Source organism: Pocillopora verrucosa, chromosome 4 (genome assembly GCF_036669915.1).
Source record: "Pocillopora verrucosa isolate sample1 chromosome 4, ASM3666991v2, whole genome shotgun sequence".
Classification (NCBI taxonomy): Eukaryota; Metazoa; Cnidaria; class Anthozoa; order Scleractinia; family Pocilloporidae; genus Pocillopora; species Pocillopora verrucosa.
The window spans coordinates 21,950,920-21,969,122 of record NC_089315.1 but is presented as its reverse complement, the minus strand read 5'-3'; the positions used below and the strand labels follow the sequence as shown (position 1 = coordinate 21,969,122).

At 36.5% G+C, this 18,203-nt stretch overlaps 2 protein-coding genes across 2 annotated transcripts; one reads left to right on the top strand and one right to left on the bottom strand.

Annotated features, from left to right (window-relative positions):
* Positions 1-486: 486 nt before the first annotated feature.
* LOC131778722 (U11/U12 small nuclear ribonucleoprotein 35 kDa protein) lies at positions 487-5,265 on the bottom strand. Its single transcript, XM_059095159.2, has 7 exons — positions 4,976-5,265; positions 4,656-4,733; positions 4,354-4,419; positions 3,792-3,862; positions 3,622-3,712; positions 3,115-3,190; positions 487-2,491 (listed from the first exon to the last, which is right to left on the bottom strand). The coding sequence occupies exons 1-7, from the start codon at positions 5,145-5,147 to the stop codon at positions 2,065-2,067; spliced, it is 981 nt and encodes a 326-aa protein (XP_058951142.1). The 5' UTR covers positions 5,148-5,265; the 3' UTR covers positions 487-2,064.
* A 78-nt stretch (positions 5,266-5,343) lies between these two features.
* LOC131778692 (tudor domain-containing protein 5) lies at positions 5,344-16,302 on the top strand. Its single transcript, XM_059095096.2, is given in 23 exon segments — positions 5,344-5,766; positions 6,252-6,605; positions 7,959-8,152; positions 8,282-8,338; positions 8,521-8,656; positions 9,259-9,526; positions 9,689-9,755; positions 10,005-10,082; positions 10,585-10,646; positions 10,820-10,889; positions 11,248-11,337; positions 11,715-11,849; positions 12,092-12,269; positions 12,679-12,724; positions 13,195-13,259; positions 13,558-13,678; positions 14,200-14,314; positions 14,580-14,659; positions 15,110-15,178; positions 15,383-15,494; positions 15,906-16,018; positions 16,170-16,186; positions 16,189-16,302. Coding segments are annotated over 23 exon segments (2,814 nt in total). The 5' UTR covers positions 5,344-5,489; the 3' UTR covers positions 16,299-16,302.
* Positions 16,303-18,203: the final 1,901 nt, after the last annotated feature.

Genomic DNA, 18,203 nt, shown 5'->3' with positions numbered 1-18,203 from the left:
CATAGACGGATATTACTTTGCATAATAGCCAAGTGTCAAAACAAACCTTATTAATGCAGAAAATCACTTAAAAGCTGACTTAATCTTCTTTAGAAATAGTTAAGTTCTGTACAAACTCGCCGGAAAACGATGCTACTATTTTCATGCAAATTACTGTCAAATAAAAAGCCTCTCGCTTAGAATGAGGACGTCATTATTTCGAAACGAGTAATATTGGGCGAAAATTCTAATTCTGTGAATCAGCAGTATAAATATGGCATCTGACCCCAACACAAATCGATAATAGCTGCCTACTTGCCGTAAGGACTAATACTGTTTATGGCTCATTATGCTGTATCGGACGTTTCAACCTTCGTAGCCTATAAAATCCATTGTTTCATAGACCTACCGGCTGGAAACTCGTGCCTTGCCTTATATGGCAGATTAAACACCCAAGAGACCAATAAACAACTCACTAAAAATATTGTGTATAGTCAACAACTCACATGGAATTAAGAGTCACTTTATTAGAAGTACATTACCACACTATCATTGTAAAATTTGCATGCACGTCAACGTCTGATATTTGGGTTCATTTTTTTGAAACCTCATGATTTTTACTACACGTACTTTACCCAGCCCGATATTCGTGCAAGGATTTTGATTGACCTCAAAACAGAACACAAAGGAAATTCGTCACGGTTCCCACAAGTGCTTAATTTTACGCAGCTGTGCACAGAAATAATAATTTTAATGAACGATGTGCGTCACGAACATTTTAAAACGACCAAGCCAACGTCTGGCTACGTTAGATGACTGGCCGTTCTTTGATTATGCAAATTACAATGACTCTCCTCTCTCGTTGTTTTGTTCCCCACTATTTCTTCATTTGAGGAGACTTGATCTATAGTGTAACGGCATGGCAATTTATTTTGATTGTTATTGAGTGGGAAAATAATACTGCGATTTTGTCACCTAGTTTTCCTTTTTTCAGACAAGTAAATAAATAAATAAATATAAACGTGCATTATTTCAATAGTCGTGCATACCAGTTTAAACATTTTTCATCAAGAGACGGTAAACACAAGGTCCCTTGCTCTGACCAAAAATTATTGGTCACTAACGAATTTTTTTTTTCCTTAAAATGCTTCGCGCGGGTTTGCTAAGTAATTTTCATTTCGATGAAAGGATATAAATGCTACTGCATAGAGGTCATATTGACCATAATTCAGGAACGAACTTTTTCATCTCCAAAGAATGCTCCATAAGCTTTACTCAAACGTTTTTTCGATGATAAATAGTCGTCACAAGCAATATCCGCCAGTTAGCAAAATTCGCGGAACTGGAAAAGATCTTCATCTAATTATACTGCGACCGGGCACTCTTTTTCCGGGGGGAAACATGATAGTGCTGCTGCGCCAGAGTAGGAAGGCGGAGTAACACCCAGGTGCCTCCTTCTGCGCTGTTACAGTATCGCGCTCCCCCCGGAAAAAGAACGCCTGATCGCAGGTTTGATTCTCGTCAGCAGATGAGACCATTCGTATAAACAAGGAAGTTGAATATCATACAACCCCGAGATAAACAAAATAGGCTTCGGTGAACTGATCACAAATAAATTAGTTCCCTTTTAACTGTTAATTTATTTAAGACTAAGAGATTATAATCTCTTGTTCACACTCAATTAATTTACCTCGGGGTATCACCCTTAGGCTACTCTAAGAGTCCGAACAAAGTAAGTCGAGTATTCCAAAAGCAGCAACTTTTTTTCTTGTATAACTTTTCAACATTCTACCATAAACTCGGTGTTGTCAATCCACAAGATGATCATGAACAACTCTGCGAGACTAAAGCATTCCTCACTCTGTCTCCCTTACAAACGCAACGAACTAATTAAAGTGGAAGAATAACTTCGAGTATTATTGACGTTGTGTGGCTCTTCCGCCTCATCGAGAAGCGAATCTCCTTTCTTGCATTACTTGAAAGGTCAATACCGGTTTGTTGCCATCCTTAGAATTGCAAGGCTTACCTTTCGGTGACAACAAATAGTTCACTCGACAGCTGCATTAAGCTTCTTTGAACTACACACTACCGCATCTCCCCGTCTTCTTCTTCGTATCTCCTTTTATCACCAGTCTCGTAACTTTCCCTTCGTTTTTCGCGGTGGCTATGTCTTTCTTTAACGCGAGACCTTTCACTTTCTTCATAACGTTCACGGTCTTTGTAACGATCACGCGATCTATTACTGTCACGCTCACGGTATTGCTTTCCTTCAGTATCGCCCTCGCGATCACGAAAGTAAGAACTGCTTCGTGAGCTTTCTTTGTCACGTTCCCGTTTGTCACGAGATCCATCTCGATCACGATCACGCTCACGTTGGGAATAATTCTCACGAACGTTGTCGTTGTTTCTTTCACGATAAGTGTCACGGGGATTTTCACGTGGTCCACGATTTCCCTCGTGATCTCGCGAACCCCGTAAAAACTTGTGTTGGTTTCCAATTTGTTGTGTTGGACTGTAAAGAAAAAGTAAATTAATCTGTCATTATGTTTTACAACGACTTGAAGTTCAAATACAAGCCGCCCTGGCTAACAGATCTCTTACAAAGACAAATGATACAGGGACTGTGGAGGCCGGGAGAACAACCACTGAAAAATTCTTTTACAGCTCATGCACAATCATGGCAGCTTTCAAACTTTCTTTCCCATCCCTTTAAACAAAAAAAAATGTGCAGGGAAGTACTGTGAAAATTAATAGTTTTTTACTAACTGAGTAATATTGGCCCAAGGTTGTGACAGTACAGACAATGCAGAGGAAGGTCTTTACAAAAATGACTGGGGGTCAATATTCCCCAGCGTTTTCCTTTTAAATTTGCCAGCTTTTGGATACGGTCAATATGCCAAAATATGGACCAAGTAAGAACCAATTAGAACTCTCGGTTTCACCTCAGGACTATTTTGCCATGTAATAATCAAGTATTTTGCACAAGACCAAAATGAACCAACCAAGGCTCAGGCATGACCCATGATAACTGGATTCCAGCAGGTCCCTAATTTGGAAATATATAATTCATTTATAACTGTTGGGGTGGAGTGGGGATTTTGAACAAATAAAACAAACTGTATTTAAACAACTCACATTGGTCTTCTAAAGAGACGATCCCTTCCTCCAAACCTCAGTTGTCCAGATTCCTTCTTTCCTCCAAAGCCACCTCCTAAAATAATAAAAACTTGTGAATTTTTTGTTCAACATTATCCACTGGTGTGAAAAGTAATCTTAGCTAAAACATTTATTACCTATGTGTTGTTAACTTTTGCACCAGTTTTTTACTCAAAAAATGAATACAACTTCTTGAAACCCATGAGAGGTAAAGCCATACCCCAAAATAATACTTTGAGTTGGTCATACATATTTTGCCTCTATTACTTTGGTCACCACAGCATGTATTTCCTTCAACTGAGTTTTTACTTCTTTGACTAATGATTTTAATTGTTTGCTTCCATTTTAGCTCTCAAACACTCCATTAACTGGCAAAAAAAACTCACTATCTAATGCTTCCAACAGGATATCTGGATATCTTTTTAAATGCCTTCTAACAACAAAAGGTTTCCATGATATTCAAACAAATAAAGACATAGCCTTTACCCAGACGTCTTGGGATCCAGCCTTTAAGAGATCTTGCAGCTTCATATTCTACTAATATGGTACAGCCATCTACTTCTTTACCATGTAGTTCCTAGAGTAATTGAATGAAACAACTGATCATTACCTTCCTTGAGCTATCAAGTTCAGGTTCATACTTAAAGTCCACTCACCCTCCAGGCCAAATTAGCATCTCTCTCACTTCTGTACTCCACAAATGCATAGCCTTTGGAAAATCCAGTCACTGTAAGAAAAGGAAAAGTTCAAATTACAAACCTCAATTGAAGAATCTTTCCCATAATGTATAATTCTGTATCAAAATACTTTGAGTCATAAAAATAATAATATGAAAACTGTGGCTAGATTTCAATGAATTGAACTGTTTTTAACCCTTTAACTCCCATGAGTGATCAAGACAGAATTTCTCTTTACAATATCAATACAATATCGAGTAGACAAGGGATGAGAATAAAGAAAAATAGAAATTAAGGGAATATAAGTTGATCCAATACCAAATTCTCCAAACCAACATCACCAGAACTGTATGGCAGATAGTAAGGAGAATTGCTAATTAATGAGATCTTGGGGGTGAAAGGGTTAAATCAGATATGGAGAAGAAAGTCCTCTTACTTTACAACATTTTCCTGCTACTAAACACAAAATGCTCTCAATTGCCAAGGAAATTATGATATGATATATAATATATTGTTCAACTTTCTGAGAAATTCTACTTACCAACATCTCTAACTAGCCTACATCTTGTCACTTCTCCACATTTTGCAAATATCTTGTACACAGTTGCTAAAAGAAAATATTAAAGAGAGCTGGATTATGAGTATAAACAATACAACTGCAGTCTTCTGACTATGTTTACAAGTGCTGCATGTATTGCACTGTTTTTGTATTTATTGTCTTTTGCTACAGTCTGATTCTTTAAGCATATAAGGTTCATTAAATACTATTGGTGAATATCACAATAACCATCAGTTTCTCTCTTTTTGTTGGAAAAAAATATTATAAATTTGGATATTTCTAACCTTGACTAGTGTCCTTGCTTAGTTTTCCAACAAATAAAGTGCTGTCTGGATCACCAGTTACTCTTTTGTTTGGCTTATCTAGAGAGAAGAAGATAAAATTATCATCTATGCTGATGTCATCTGTGCGTATATCCTCAAATAAGTCATGATTAAGAACCAACCACAATGAGTTTATAATCTATCTTATTATGTAGCGAGCGAAAATGAAATGACTGCAATTAATAATAACTAAAACACAGCTGGGAAAACAAACTTACAAGCAAACCTATATGCATAAGCTGCATTTCACCAAATGGCGATGAATAGCTAATTTAACTTACACTTTGCAAGCATCGCACGCATTACTGCCTTATCATGTGGCACTGTGTCAGTTCCATCAATGCTGCCAGCTTGTAAAGGGTGATAAAATTTTGCGAGGGGAGACCAGTTGTCCCAAGTAGGTATTTCGTAACCTAAATCTGTCTTGGTCATTTGTTCCGTGACTGACTCCATTTTGCAAAGAAATCAGCTAGAGTATCATTCCTATTGTTCTATTTTACAACTACGCTTCGTGTTTAAAATTGAAAAATAGCTTTCGTCTTGAAAGGCTTTCATGGTCCGCCATCTTGGAAAAGTGCTGTTCGATCAATGCTTTCCAGTTTTCCTCGGTCTTCATGGAGGCGAGGTTACTCAACTAGTGTGTGTTTTCATTCCCGCCGAAGCTGTACTGCTGATACTCAAACATCCTCCAGTCCTAACATGTGGAAGTCCAAGGGAAGCAGCAAGCCTTGTCTCTCGTCCTTGAATACAGAGAGGCTATTAGTAGTGTTTTACACGTGAAACTAATGAAGTAACATGTTAGGAGCTCAGACGATGGCAGCCAAGGACGAAAAGTCGACACGTGGAAACGATGAAGAAGCTCTTCGCAAAGAGGTCACCAAAAATGTTCGCGGGCTTCTTCTATCCGTGCAAAATGGACTCACAGTGGCAGAGATTCAGAGAGATTATAAATGTATGATCGGAAAGCCGTTTCCATTTCGTGAATTGGGTCACAATACTCCGTTAGACTTATTGAAAGACTTGTCAGATGTTGCTCGACCAAGTTGGGAAAATGGCGTGTTGGTTCTTCGAGGTGAGTGTTGCTGAACTATCTTAGCCTTTTGTTTTAGTACCCCGAGTAGTAAAGTAACATTTATGCACTGCAACATTCCAAGTTAAGTCTTGAATGAAAGGTTTTTTATCCTCTATACAATTTGAAGAATCGCCGAGTGCGTGAATGCTCTGGTCGTGGAAACATGGGTTGCCCAGCTCTCTAAAACCGTAATTTACAGTGAAGTCTTCTTTATCAGTGGCTATGAGCAGCAGGTTACGTTGTTTTGCTTACCATCTGATGTGAATTTGTTCAGGTCATTGAACTGGTTTCAAAATAGCGGCAGCAATAATCAATAATATTAGCATATTATAGACAATTTTGTAACAGCTGGGTTACTGTTTGCAATCTTTAAATGTGTTAAGTAGTAAATTTTTAGAAGAACTGTGCTTTCTAATTGTACAAATAAACATTGTATGACATATTTCTTTAGTAATATATTTCTCTGTTTATCTGTTTTCAATCAGGTATTCCTGATGCTACCACAAGACACATAGCTCGTTTAGTTGCCAGGCAAAAGAAAAGTTCTCCCAGGAGAAAGAAACGTCTCACCTCATATCAACCTGAGCAAGCACCAGTTCTACCTCACTTCATAAGAACACAAATAAAAGAACTTCTGACTGGTTATCCATCAGGGTTACTGGGCTCCATGTTTGCTGCAGCTTTTAAGCGAAGGTTTGGTGAGGAAATTAACTATAAAAGATTGGAATTTAAATCACTTAGTCAGCTTCTGGAGGCAATCCCTGATATAGTGGAGATTGAACATATGCGAGGAGGAGGGTTCAGAGTGTATGGCAAACGCTTTGAAACAGATAATTCAGGTAAAATATAAGCTAGAAAATGGTGAAATATTTTTATTGAAGTAGTACATGGGGTATTATTTATAAACCCTTTAGGACCTAAGATTAATATTGAAAGAGAAATGGAATCATTTGTCTCAAGATTTGGTCATTTTGTTTGGATGTGGATCGCAATCCACATCCAAAGTGACCATTGTGAGACAAATGATTACATTCCTCCTGTGGAAGTGTTATTTACCACAATGACTGAGCAAAACCTATTTTACTATAATATTAATTTTCTCCATACTGTTCTCTTTACATTTCTGAAGGAACTGATAAAGATAATTTGTTTGGCAATCAGGAGGTGCTTAAATTGGTGATCAGTTCATTTTTTCCTTACAATGCAGGGTTCGACATTAACTTTTGAGGTAACTTGCCCCATTGGGCAACTGCCATTTAATTTTTAGTTGCCCCCCAAAAACTGTACTTGCCCTGTTCTAAAAGGTAGTTGCCCACTGACATTTTACCCGCCATTTTGAACACATGTGCATTCAAGATCTTTCTGTGCATCCTCTCATGAAGTGTACCGCTGACATGAGTGACACATTTGCGATCTCACTCCCTGACGAGCGTTGAAAATCAAGGTGCTTTTACTGTTTAGCTACATACAAAAAAGACAACTTTTCTTGGTTTTCTGTTTTCTTTATTATTTCTAAGTGATTTAAATTATTATTTTTATTATTACTTCCAAGTTCCAGCAGTTGCCCTGCATGGAGGAAGCCAGTTGCCCACTGGGGCAACTGGCCTGAAGATTTCAGTTGCCCAAGCCAAATTTTACATGCCCCGGGCAATAGGACACCCGTTAGTTTCAAACCCTGCAATGTTTACATTAGATTCAAGAGTAATACTGTAAGAAGAAATTAAAAGCCAGTCTCTTTGGGTTTTAAAGTTAGGCTTTTTGTTATGAAATCATTAATTACCTATGATAAGAAGTTAACAGCTGTAAATTAAGGTATTTTTAGCCATTGCATCCTAAATTTGAGCAAAGCCAAGAAAAACTACTTTCAATAAGTGAACAAATTTGAAAATGAGGTGATTAAAGGGAATTTGCACATGCACATTCAGGTATCTGTAGAAACAGAATTTGTGGAATTACAAGAGTTGTATTTTATTTTTGTAGTGTCTTAAGTGTCTTTACTGTCAATTACAGACTCGAATTTTATACGTAATGCAAATAAAATGAAATGAATGACCAGTTCCCCTAGGAGTGAAAAAAGAAAAAGAACAAACATACTCACCCCATCAGGGAGATAAATTTGGGTTAGGGAGGAAAGCACATTTGAAACCTGTGTTGCAATAAATTATGCTTTACCAGAAGTGTTCTTTATGTAGATAAAGCACCTGATCCTGGTGTTAGCTTTCCTGTCAGAACCAACAGTGCTTCAACTGGTAAGCATCATCCCACACCAAATGGCAATACAGGAGGCAAGCCTTCCAAAACAATTCAGCAATCTGCTTCTTCAATTAAAGCCCAGTTTGACAGCAACAGTACAATTAATATAAAATTACAGCAGGAGTGTATACAGGTATGTGTAGTTATCATATCTCCCAGGCATGTTCCTTGCAATAATGGTTATTTATTGAGGCAACCTGTCTATTTGTTGAGTTTAAAGCTAATATTACAGAAATAACTTGTTCACCTTTTTCCTTTGAAGGTATTAGCTAGACGACCAAATGGTATATGGGCTGCCCGATTTCCAATAGAATACAAGGTGAAAACCATTCCTGGAAATTTCATTATTTCAGTGTTTGATTTTTTTGAAAATCTGGTGAATTTGTGCTATATAACAGTTATAAAAAAGGCTAGAGTGTATTATTTCATCACAGCACGTAGAAATGTGCTTTAATCCGCTCATTAATTATTAAATGGTTTGGATCTAAATTCACTTTTCAGAATCTCCATGGCAAGGAGCTGAATATCAAACAGTATGGATTTATGAGTGTTGTGGAATTTGTGGCTGCAATGCCAGATGTTGTAAGAATAGAGAGACCCACAAAGGTGGACTGGCTTCTTCTCCTTGCTAAAAAAGGTAAATGCAACTCTACGAAATGAACCACTTTAAAGGTAAAATTATCTGGTATACAGCTACACACATAATACTTGTTGATGAAAATTGAGCAACATGGGTTCGATTTAAGAATGGACATCTGGCAACTTGTCAATATTATGCGGTATTAGAATGGCGTCAGTCATGTGAAGTTGGTAACCTAACGGCAGTTAAGACAAACCAGCCAAGTGGTTAGAGTACTGGACTCCAGTGCCATAAAGTGCACTCCATTTGAATGAATTATTTGCTCTAGTTGATTGATTTGCTCAGCCCCTCTAAGTTTTGCACTGTAAACACTGCTGAGAGTAAACAAATAGGATTAGCAATCAACTCACTAGTATTAGTATTAGTGTTATAATTATTCATAAACTCCCTGGTTTATGAATAATTATAACATGCAGTTTTCAAATCCGACCCTCCCTTTCTGTTTCTGGCAGTAGATTGTTACTGATTGCTTACAGTATACTTTAACTGATAGGATAGTCATTGTAAGTAGCCATATACAGAATTGATAGGACATTTGGTTAGCAGCTATTTGCAAGGACTTGAGATGCTAACATGTTCTTATCTTATATGCTTCACAGTGAAAGAAGATCATACACAAGCAAATGGTGTAGTTCCTGCAAGTCCTGCTCCAGTTGAAATGCACAAAGAGCCTGTCTCACCTTGTATCCCTGGTAATCCACTGAACCTACCTGATGGAGTAGGCAGGGGAGTCTACTTTTCAAAAATAACAGTCCCAGAGTGTGGATTTCTTGAGGTCTCTGTCACACACATCATTGATCCACACCATTTTTGGGTTATGCTGATTGAGAACTGGCCAGCACTGAGAGCTTTGACTGAAGAAATGAAGTAAGTTTTTTTTTAATGCTAGATTAGCTATCCTCCACTCACTGCCTAGTTTGGTAACACAGATTTCTTGGGACCAAAAGAAGACAAACAGTATTTTATTTAATTTTAAGTTGGGAAAATTGAGGATTATAGAAATTTCATGTTTCATGTTCTTATTTGCAGACAATTCTATTCAAGTCGAGAAAGTGCACATTACAAGATGCCTGGTTGGTTTGTCTCAGTTGGCCAGGTAGGTGTAGCCTAAATCAAAAATGTTTTTATAATAGAATGATTAATGATAATCTTACCTTACTACAGAGTTGAAAACCACAGTAGTGCTGTACACTGAATTTTGATAGTGTTTTTTCTTTAGAATCAGAATGTTTCCAAAAGTTCATGACTCAAAGTATCATTATTTATTGAGACAATTTGTGATAAAGAGTACCCATCTCATAAGTGCAGTTTTCAAGGTTATTGCTTGTTTTAAATTTACTACCAGGCCTGCTGTGCTCTGTATGAAGATGGATCTTGGTACCGCGGTCTGGTTGTTGGTATACAGTCTGTGGACAGCATAGAGGTATATACCAATTCAATTTTGAAACTTGGATCCTGTAGTGTGACTGTTAGAGTAGTCTTGACACCCTTTGTGAAAGTCATCGTAAAGTAAAAGTTGTTTGTGAGGGCAGCAATTATTCCATTACTACGTCATTTTACCTAATAAGGTCATGAGAACACACAAAGTATACCACGGTATTAAACTGTACACTGTAACAAAATGGTCATACTAAAAAGTGAAATGATTGTAAAGTATTTCATATAAATCCCTTATTCGATGTTTAACATATCATATGAGCACACATTTTGCTCATTGCTGGTAATTTTCTTGACCCATTCTGGGTTCAGAAAAATACCATGCAGCTTGCAAAATATCAGGACTTATTACATGTTAAACCATCAATTAAGGTGTATGAAATTCATTTATGAATTAATGTGAAATCAGCAGTTCTAAGGTACCTATTTAGAAGTGTCCTTTTCTTCTTTCTGTTAGCTTTACCTTTCTATTGTGATACTGTCAACAGGTTTTCTATGTGGATTATGGAAATAAAGCAAGGTTGCCATTGTCAAGTCTGAGAGTGCTAAGGTGAGCCAAACAGTAGACAGACTCATGTTTCAGTTTTCAAATTTCATTTGATGACTTCTATGTATGCATGCGACTGCAGTAATTATTTTACTTCTCACTTGGTACACTAGATAATTGTAACCAAGAAGGTAATTTATAAAATGTGTTAACAGGATATTGATTTATGTTGTCAGGTCACAATTTATCAAACTTCCAGCGCAAGGACTTCCTTGTAAATTAGCTCATATTCAACCTTTTGGAAGGGTAAGTTAATGTGTACTGTAAGTTTTGGTGGAAACTCGTGGTTAGAAACAGTGAAAAACATCTTTTTGTAGAAACTTTGAACACAGAATTTTAGTATTATATTGGAATTTTGTGAGCATTGGAGAATTGTTCGTCATTGTATGGGTTTACCTTGTCAGAAGAGCTGTTACATGCTGTATGCTCATTATGAAGCATTTTTTATTTTATATTTACATTTCATTTGTGGGAATAAAAAAAGTGATTGTCATTGTACAATTTTGAAGCTCCAGTTTCAATTCTGTTGATGGAAATAAGATTTCTTGATATCAAGTAGTTTGAGTTTTTATCATGAATACTTTTTTTTCTGATTCTGGTTTAGGCTAAAGAATGGTCACCTGGTTCTACCCATAAGTTTTATCATTTGACAAAGAACTATAAACAGCTGGTAGCACTTGTTTGCGGTATTAAGGTAAAAATACTAGTATAACAAAATATGAATATTTTTACTGCAGACTTCTTAAAGTAATGGTAATCATGAGATGTGATATTTATTAAATGTTCAGAAGAAATCTTCCTAAGGCCTGGGTGCTGGAACTTAAGGCCATCAGTAAGATTTAGTTGCACCTGTATCAGTTGTTCTTTTAACAATAGAAAGAGATTTTAATTTCAGGGAATCTATTGTAAGGGTTTCTTCTTGATAGTAGTTTCTGAAAATGGTATGTCAGTTTTTGTTACTTCAGGGAAGGAGCTATGTTTGGAAATTATTACTTCACAAACTTGTAACATCCCTGCATTATTTGAAATGTTATTAGTTTTTGATAGTTAAAATATTTTTTTATCCTATAGGAAGGTACAATGTGCCTTTGCTTGTGTGACACTAATGCTCCAGAAGACCTTCATATCAATGATGAACTTGTAAAAGCAGATTATGCTGATTTTGTTCCTGATAAATCTCCCCAATCTTCATCTCCTGATGGACAGGTATTTATTAAAATTAAATATATATTCTGGTATGCTTTTATAGTTTATACTTTTGAAAACATCTCAAATGACATTGTGTAACAGCCAGGGTGTTCTTCTAAATGAAAAACCACAACATGAGAACAACTTTTTTGGGCAGAATGGTAAGATGTGTCATAGGTTATGGTTACTGAAGTAAATGATATGTGGCTGACCTAGTCTTTGTTGTAGTGTGTTCACAGTTTGTTTAACTTTTCATTCAGAATCATGACAGAGAAGCCAAGATACAGGTACAACAGCAGCAGCAGCAGCCGCAGCAGCAGCAGCCGCAGCAGCAGCCAGCTCCAGGTCTCTCCATTCTCAGCCCAGAACAGTTATACTTACAACAGCAAGCTGTGTCTTCTCTGTGTGCATCATCCAGTAACCACTCTTTAATACCAGGTTAGAATTACATGTAATATGGGTTACAGGGAATCATCAGCACTAATGCAAACTAGGAATTTTCCACAAATAGTGAAGTGGCATGGACAAGTACCGCAAATAGTTTCCTTGCTCACTAAGTAGCCCCAAAATATCCCCAACTAATTCTGTTTTTTCTGAATGACATATCCCAATTTTCAATATGTTTAGGCACAGAACCTAGTTTTTGACACCAAAGCATGGCTTAAGGGAATGGAAGGAAACTTGAATGAAGATTGGAAAGATCAAATTTCAGTAAAAATGCAATTTTGATTTACAAATCTGTGATTGAAAATTGAACATTCAAGTTTAGGGCTAAAACACAGGAAAGTGGAACAGATAAGCACAATATCAGTTATTTAAATATTTTGTCTCTTTTCCTTTTATTTAGACTTCCCACTTTCAATTGAAACTTCTTTCCAGCACAATGTTGCAAGGCAAGTTTTTTCTTGAATTTACTTTAACCTGTTGTGTATCCTGATGATTATGTCTTAGTCAATAACTATAAAGAAACCTTCTTGCTCATAGTGGAAAGATAAGAAAAATTTGATTTAATCAGGTAAAAACAATGGCGCTTTTAAGAGATTTCCAAAATTTGATTGAGTGCAAGAAATCCCCAACAGTCCTTTTCAGGACTGTTTTAAATTGACCAGAACTTTTAAGGATGAAATCTGCTCTATGTAAATCATGTAGCTGGCTAATCAGTGTTTTGAACAAGATTGGTCAATCCAATTGTTTGTTTTGAGTCTAGACTAAACGTTTTGTTGCAGTGATTCACTGTATCTGATTGGATGAGAAAAAAAAAATAGGTCTTGAGTATTGTCAAGGTATGTCCCCGTTACTGCTCCTTTTCGTTGTACAGATTTGTTTGTACCAACTATGTTTAAACCCTTTTTTTTTTCCTCAGCTGGTTAAATCAGTCAGCTCTATACACAGCTCAGCTAGTACAAACAAATGTATGGCCTCATCAAAGTAAGTTGCTCAGATACATACATTGCAAATTTTACTCTACAGAATTCATTCAACATTAAGAGTATTTAATATGAAATTGTATCATAAATGGAGTTTTGAGATGGCAGAGAGTTACCAAACTTTTGAAAACTGTCTTAAAGTGCTTAATGTTACTTATGAGGTATAGTGTAAACACTCTTTTAGACAATTATAGATATCTTTAACGGACTCATTGATACACTTTTCCCTATCCCTTGATTATTACCATAACAGTAACCACTGTTTAAAAATGATAGTGATGCTTTTCTCCATTGACTAGACAATTCAGATTTACATGCAAATCCACCTTTGGATGCTGATGAACTGGATTTAATAGAAGAAATAAATCAAGAGTTGGACCTAGATGTGCCCAACAGTCAATTTGATTTTCATATCAAGAGGTAATCTATTTTGTTGGTCTTTTATAGTTGATTCATAGAAAGTAATAAGTAAATGGGTATTGTACATGTCATGCACAAGGACCATCAAATATCTAGGTTTCTACTGAAGGAAACCCAGCCTCTGTTTTTCAACATTCTAACATGCATGAAGAGTCCTTATGGCCTTTGCCAATGTGAGCAAAGTAGCTTTAAACTTTTGGGTTCTCCACATCATTATCTAAATATTTATCCGTAATTTAAGAACTACTAAATTCATATGAGAGGTGCAACACAACACCATGTTGTAGACCTTGTCATCTGTAACAAGTCTATGATATCACTTAGCTAAAAAGTACACCTTGTTGTTAAAGCAATACAAGTCAGTGTTGTGGAGGAACTATATCTTTGTTGTGTAATTAACATTGCACTCCATAAAATTTTTTTAAATATTTGGACAACCCTTCATTTAGAACCCTCACTTGGTATGGTAATTTTCAGCTAAGTTCAAAGTGTCAGCAGTTTGTTTACTGTTTTTGTTTCAGGGTGCAGATAACTCATGAACATTCACTTCACATCATCAATTTTGAAAATAAACCATACCTCATCAGTGCAGAAATCTCAGCTCTGTTTTGGGATAGTGATTTGCTGAGATCCATGGTAAGTAAATTTACCAGCCCATTGAATGCATGACCATTGTTTTAACCTTTTAACCTGCCATAACTACAAACACATCCAAGAGCTATTGTTGTTGTGGGAGTAGTATAACTCAGTGATTCTCAAATGCATTGTTAGTACAGCAGCTCTTTAAATGCAACTTGCTGCAGTGAGCATAACTGTAGGACTTGTACTGCCATTACTTTGTGTTACATCCATGTTAGATAAGTATGTTAATTCTTTATTAACTAATTTCATTATATTTTAGCTTCGCCAGAAAAAGAAAATTGTTGCTAAGGTGGTTGTGTCTAGTTCTGAAAATGAGGAATTATTTGAAGCTCTTATCAGGTTAGAAAAGAATGAGAAGAATGTTTTGCTTTTCCTTCACCTTCTCAGTATTGTGGTTCTGGTAAGCTTGATACCAGATTAACTGGTGGCATATGTATGAGGGTGATGGCTTTAAGGGCTACAGTTAAAAATTTGGCCATTTTATGGCTAACAGTTTATTTCTTTTGATTATGGTTAAACACAGAATTGAGAAATCAACATCTTTTTTTTTTCAGTAATGGTTAAAATTGTCCATTTTTATGCCTAACTGCTAATTTATTTTTTCTGTTTTTCAACGAATGGCTAAGCCTGCTGAGACCCTCATGAATAGCCACTTGATATTCAAATATGTCACTCACTATGCTGAAGACAGATGTTACTTTTAAAACATTATGTTGGAGTTTGAATTTGTTTTATCATCTCAATTTTGAATTCATTTCTTTTACTCAATGATGTAATGTTGCATTTTAGATGGAAAGTTCCAGGTGTTATGGATGGAGATGAACCAAGAAGTTTTGTCACTCTTTATGAATTTGAGGGGTACATTTATATGCCTTTTTTTTGTATGGCATTTCTTTTTCTTTCAATTACTGTTTTTTGTCAATTGTCTTGATTGATGGGCTGTTTATTACAGTACATGGTATGTTTTTCTAATTAATACTTTCTTCTGGCACAACTTTATTAGGCTTGAAGCAAAAATAATTAAGCAAATGAAGCATAATGAGTTTTCTGATTGTTTTTTAGGCTTCCAGAGATTTTCAAAATCTTTGACCATCATTCAGAGGATCTATTGTCAAGTTTGTTAGAGGAAATAGAATGTTTCAAGAAGGAAGGCAAAAACTACTGGACTTCAAAGGTCTTGTTTCAAGTGATATTGTTAACTTATTTAATATTTTATTGGTTGATGTAAGCACGACTACTGCATTTCACTTGCTTGTTCCAAACCCTCCGCCCTTTCAGAGCTTACTCTCTGTATCCAACCATATCCACTTTATAAATAATTAAAGTATATTGATCAGGATCCTACAAAATGAATGCTGAAAGAAGGAGCTGATCTTTAGTACACTTCATCCTAACAACTTCAATAAGGACATTGTAATAGAAATTTCAGTTCAGTGGATGCCCACATTTCAAAACAGAAGGGCAGGAGAACCAGAAGGTAGTATTTTATCAATGGAACAAATTTCTTAAAGAGCTAGGATTGAACTGTACTGTTAGTGCGGTTAGACCATCAACTAAAGTGCAACTGCCTTTTTTTTCCACACAGAAGGAGGAACAGCTTTGCTCTGAAGGAGGAAGCAGTTCTGAGGATCAATTTTCTGAAAGTGAACTGGGCATTGATGAAATTCAGCTTCTTTTGCAAGCTATGCAGTTTAGGAGGTTTGTAAAAAACAGATTTCTTAATAGTTTTTTAGATGGGGTGAACAATAGCACTTGATATGAAATTCAGACAGACAGTGTTAGGGCAGAACAAGTATAATGGTTGATTTTGAAATTTAATAACAAAGTATGTGGTTTACTTACTTCCTAGGAAGCGCATTCTTCAGGGCTGATGTATGGTTGTTCCACTGGTGGCAGTGTTGATGAACTGCAGGAGGTGGAATTAAAGATTGAGTTACTGCAACAGGAAGTACAGCATAAACTAAAGAACTCAATATAGAACTAAGGGGGTAAGTTTCTAAAGAAACTGATACTATGTCTGTGGGAGAGTATAACAGGGTAATTAGGTATTGTCAACTGAGTTGATAACATAAATTGGCCACCATAGAGTTTAAAAGCTTAAACTCTTTATGGTGGTCAATTTACATTAACAACTCGGTTGATAATACTAAATTACCCTCAATATAGAACTAGTAAGTATGCAACAGATATAGTTAACAACTTCAGAAGCTTCCCACTTCCTCACCTCAAAGTCAAGGTAAAAAAGTCCATTCCATAATTATGCTATGCAAATGGCTCTACCATGGTGGTGTTATTCCAGAGAGCCTGAGTTTTAGTAAATATTAGTAAGTATTAGATTTGTATTTGTGCTAAGCATTTAAGAAAAGTTTCTCTTCTATAAGTTGTAGGCTTCTCTATTGAAGGAATTTGTACTGTTAACAGTGTTCATCAAAATTAGGAGACAATATAAAGAGAAAATGGTGACTTGCTCTTTGGCTTTCATCAGTCTGGAATAAGTCCCCTTTTGGAAAGCCTTAGGTCAACCATGGTATAATTACTCAATAGAAATCGTCTTTTAAGGCAATACAACTGGGAAATATTGTGTTTGTCAAGTGCCAGCTTTTGTGAAAGCTTAAGGATCACTTTATTTGTAAAGACTCACAACAGGCTAACTGACCCAGAGTGCTTCTTTGGCCAACCTGAGAGTTGGTGTGATTTGGGCCTTTAAGGAGCAGGTACTCAAGGCAAATTTTAGCAATTTCTTACCCCTCTCTCAAAAACAACAAAAATCAGAATCTCTGCACTGGGCACACTGAGCCATTTTCTCCAATTATTGCAATGGGTGTTTAGAATAACCTAGTTTGAAATTAGAAGATCCTCGCAGCTAAAAACACTACTGAAACTAGTAGTTGTAAGTAGGACCTGAAAAAAATTTCAGGCCCGTACGGGATTTGAACCCATGACCTCTGCGATACCGGTGCAGCGCTCTACCAATTGAGCTAACAAGCCAACTGGGAGCTGGTCAATGAATTGGGTACAAATAAACATCCGAGTGAATGAAGATTAAGATATATGAAAATTCACATATTTGCACTGCGGTGGAAAGATGAAATTAGAAGATCCTCGCAGCTAAAAACACTACTGAAACTAGTAGTTGTAAGTAGGACCTGGGTTCAAATCCCGTACGGGCCTGAAATTTTTTTCAGGTCCTACTTACAACTACTAGTTTCAGTAGTGTTTTTAGCTGCGAGGATCTTCTAATTTCATCTTTCCACCGCAGTGCAAATATGTGAATTTTCATATATCTAAATCTTCATTCACTCGGATGTTTATTTGTACCCAATTCATTGACCAGCTCCCAGTTGGCTTGTTAGCTCAATTGGTAGAGCGCTGCACCGGTATCGCAGAGGTCATGGGTTCAAATCCCGTACGGGCCTGAAAAATTTTTTTCAGGTCCTACTTACAACTACTAGTTTCAGTAGTGTTTTTAGCTGCGAGGATCTTCTAATTTCATCTTTCCACCGCAGTGCAAATATGTGAATTTTCATATATCTAAATCTTCATTCACTCGGATGTTTATTTGTACCCAATTCATTGACCAGCTCCCAGTTGGCTTGTTAGCTCAATTGGTAGAGCGCTGCACCGGTATCGCAGAGGTCATGGGTTCAAATCCCGTACGGGCCTGAAATTTTTTTCAGGTCCTACTTACAACTACTAGTTTCAGTAGTGTTTTTAGCTGCGAGGATCTTCTAATTTCATCTTTCCACCGCAGTGCAAATATGTGAATTTTCATATATCTAAATCTTCATTCACTCGGATGTTTATTTGTACCCAATTCATTGACCAGCTCCCAGTTGGCTTGTTAGCTCAATTGGTAGAGCGCTGCACCGGTATCGCAGAGGTC

Coding starts and splice junctions, on each gene's coding strand:
- LOC131778722 (XM_059095159.2), bottom strand. CDS start 5,147: ATGGAGTCAGTCACGGAACAAATGACCAAGACAGATTTAGGTTACGAA. Junction 3,863..4,353: donor TAGGCTAGTTAGAGATGTTG/GTAAGTAGAATT, acceptor CTTTTCTTACAG/TGACTGGATTTTCCAAAGGC. Junction 2,492..3,114: donor CGTCTCTTTAGAAGACCAAT/GTGAGTTGTTTA, acceptor TTTTCTTTACAG/TCCAACACAACAAATTGGAA.